Source organism: Pundamilia nyererei, unplaced genomic scaffold (assembly GCF_000239375.1).
Source record: "Pundamilia nyererei isolate P.nyererei 1_Seehausen unplaced genomic scaffold, PunNye1.0 scaffold00038, whole genome shotgun sequence".
In the NCBI taxonomy this organism is placed as follows: domain Eukaryota; kingdom Metazoa; phylum Chordata; class Actinopteri; order Cichliformes; family Cichlidae; genus Pundamilia; species Pundamilia nyererei.
Genome location: NW_005187439.1, coordinates 2,427,804 through 2,429,555, shown reverse-complemented (window position 1 = coordinate 2,429,555; position 1,752 = coordinate 2,427,804). Strand labels below are relative to the sequence as shown.

Below are 1,752 nucleotides of genomic sequence, written 5' to 3'. Positions count from 1 at the left end.
CTGTGAACGATGCAAAGTTTCTCCAATGGAGTCCAAAAATAAAAATATGGAGCTGAAAATAAGCTGAATATGTCTCTCCATCATTGAGTGCATATGCCTGTCTATTCTAGGGCTGATATAGGGATGGACAGCTGGACTTTGAAAGATAGCACCAGGCCACAGAAGCAGCAAACAGGCCCGGAAAGGCCCTAAAATCATCTATTCGAACCATAGCTCGTGCAATATGCATTTGCTGGCTCATGTCTCACAGAACTGCGAGCATAGTTTCGAGTGGGTGCAATCAGCTCCGACCGCCGAGCCCAAACCAGGACGCGACACAGCCTGGGGACAGCCCATTATCAGATCCTACTGTGGATTTTCATGCATGTTTGGTGTGTTCCCTGCTGCTTGGATTTTTTTAAAATCCTTTTTTAGTCATGCTTCGTGTTTCGCTTCTTTTCCACTTTCCTGCATCACCATATGTATTCTTCTCCTTTTTCTTCTTCTTCTTCTGTACACCATGTCTTTCTTTTTAATATTATATCTTTCTGAACCTGCCTGCACAACCTCTCTTTTCCACACAAGACCCCATGACACTTGCGTAATACATAAACCAAAGCTCAGCGTAATTCAAACACTAAACACTCTCACTGGCACGCAGCTCTCCTAACTCACCGTGTAAGCCAGGTGTGAGCGTCTGATGACAGTGCTGCTTTTCTCGCCCACTTCCAGCGAGAGCGTGGCGATGGGGTCCTGCTGTGGCCCGCTGCCTCCAGCGCCTAGAACCACCACCTGCACTACTGTGGCAGCCATGGAGATGCCGTCGCTAACTGAGAAGGTGATGGCATCATCTTGGGTGGAGAGCCCGGAGTGGTGGTAGAGCAGGACATTGCGGGTGACGTCGCTGAAAGTGAAGGTGTCACCTGAAAAGATGGAGGAAATGTGGATGTTACAACTGTAGTTTCATGTGTTGATTTTAGTCCTCCTGCTTTTCTGTTACCTTTCCACCAGAGACGCGGTTATACAAGCAGGGAAAAAGAAGACGTGAGGACAAAAAAACTGACAATAACTACATTTTTGAGGCCACAAAAATATTCTTTCTTCTTAAGCAGGTGGCCAAGCTTCTGTTTGTGTTGTACTTTACCATTAGTCATGCGAATCTTTGTGTTGCCGTCAGTCTTTATCAGCTCTCCATGGACGGGAGCTTCTACCACCTCGAACTCCAGCTCATCTGGAGCCGTGTCAACGTCGCTCACGGCCAGCTGCTGACCGCCTGCATGCGCCACAGAAATGGAGAAGAGTTAGAAGCATGAACAGCCGGCCCTCAACAAGTTCTCTTCTTAAATTGTTTTTGTACGAGCCTGTTTTTGCGTTTATATAATCTTACCGATGGCAGCTTGTCCTCTGAGGCTGACCTCCAGCAGCGGGTCCAGAACCTGAAACACCGGCGGCTGCTGGTGGTTTGTCAGCAGCAGGACGGCAAAGTCCAGCTCAGGCGTGGTGTGCTCGCCATCTGACACTGAAGCACACGCACGCAAGAAGGAGGAGAAGAAGAATATCATTAAAGCAACCACACAGATCATACATGACACAGAGGAAACACACAGACACAAATTAGTCCAAAAACAAACGCACACCTCTAACACATCACCGCTAATGAGCTTCCCAGCTTCTTTTACTTCACAAAGAAATCTTTTTAAGGAAATTTAACAACCTAAAAGTCAAGATTATAAAAATAAAGCACATCATAGACGCTGAAGTTATTAATTAATT

General features: G+C 46.6%; 1 protein-coding gene across 1 annotated transcript in view; it reads right to left on the bottom strand.

The window, feature by feature from the left end:
* fras1 (Fraser extracellular matrix complex subunit 1) overlaps positions 1-1,752 on the bottom strand; it is a 164,668-nt gene that overhangs the window by 57,742 nt on the left and 105,174 nt on the right. Inside the window, exons 25-27 of the mRNA XM_013910201.1 lie at positions 1,367-1,498; positions 1,124-1,252; positions 655-902 (exon numbers count right to left, since the gene is read on the bottom strand). Of these exons, the coding sequence (XP_013765655.1) occupies positions 655-902; positions 1,124-1,252; positions 1,367-1,498 (509 nt within the window). The remainder of the gene's footprint in view (positions 1-654; positions 903-1,123; positions 1,253-1,366; positions 1,499-1,752) is intronic.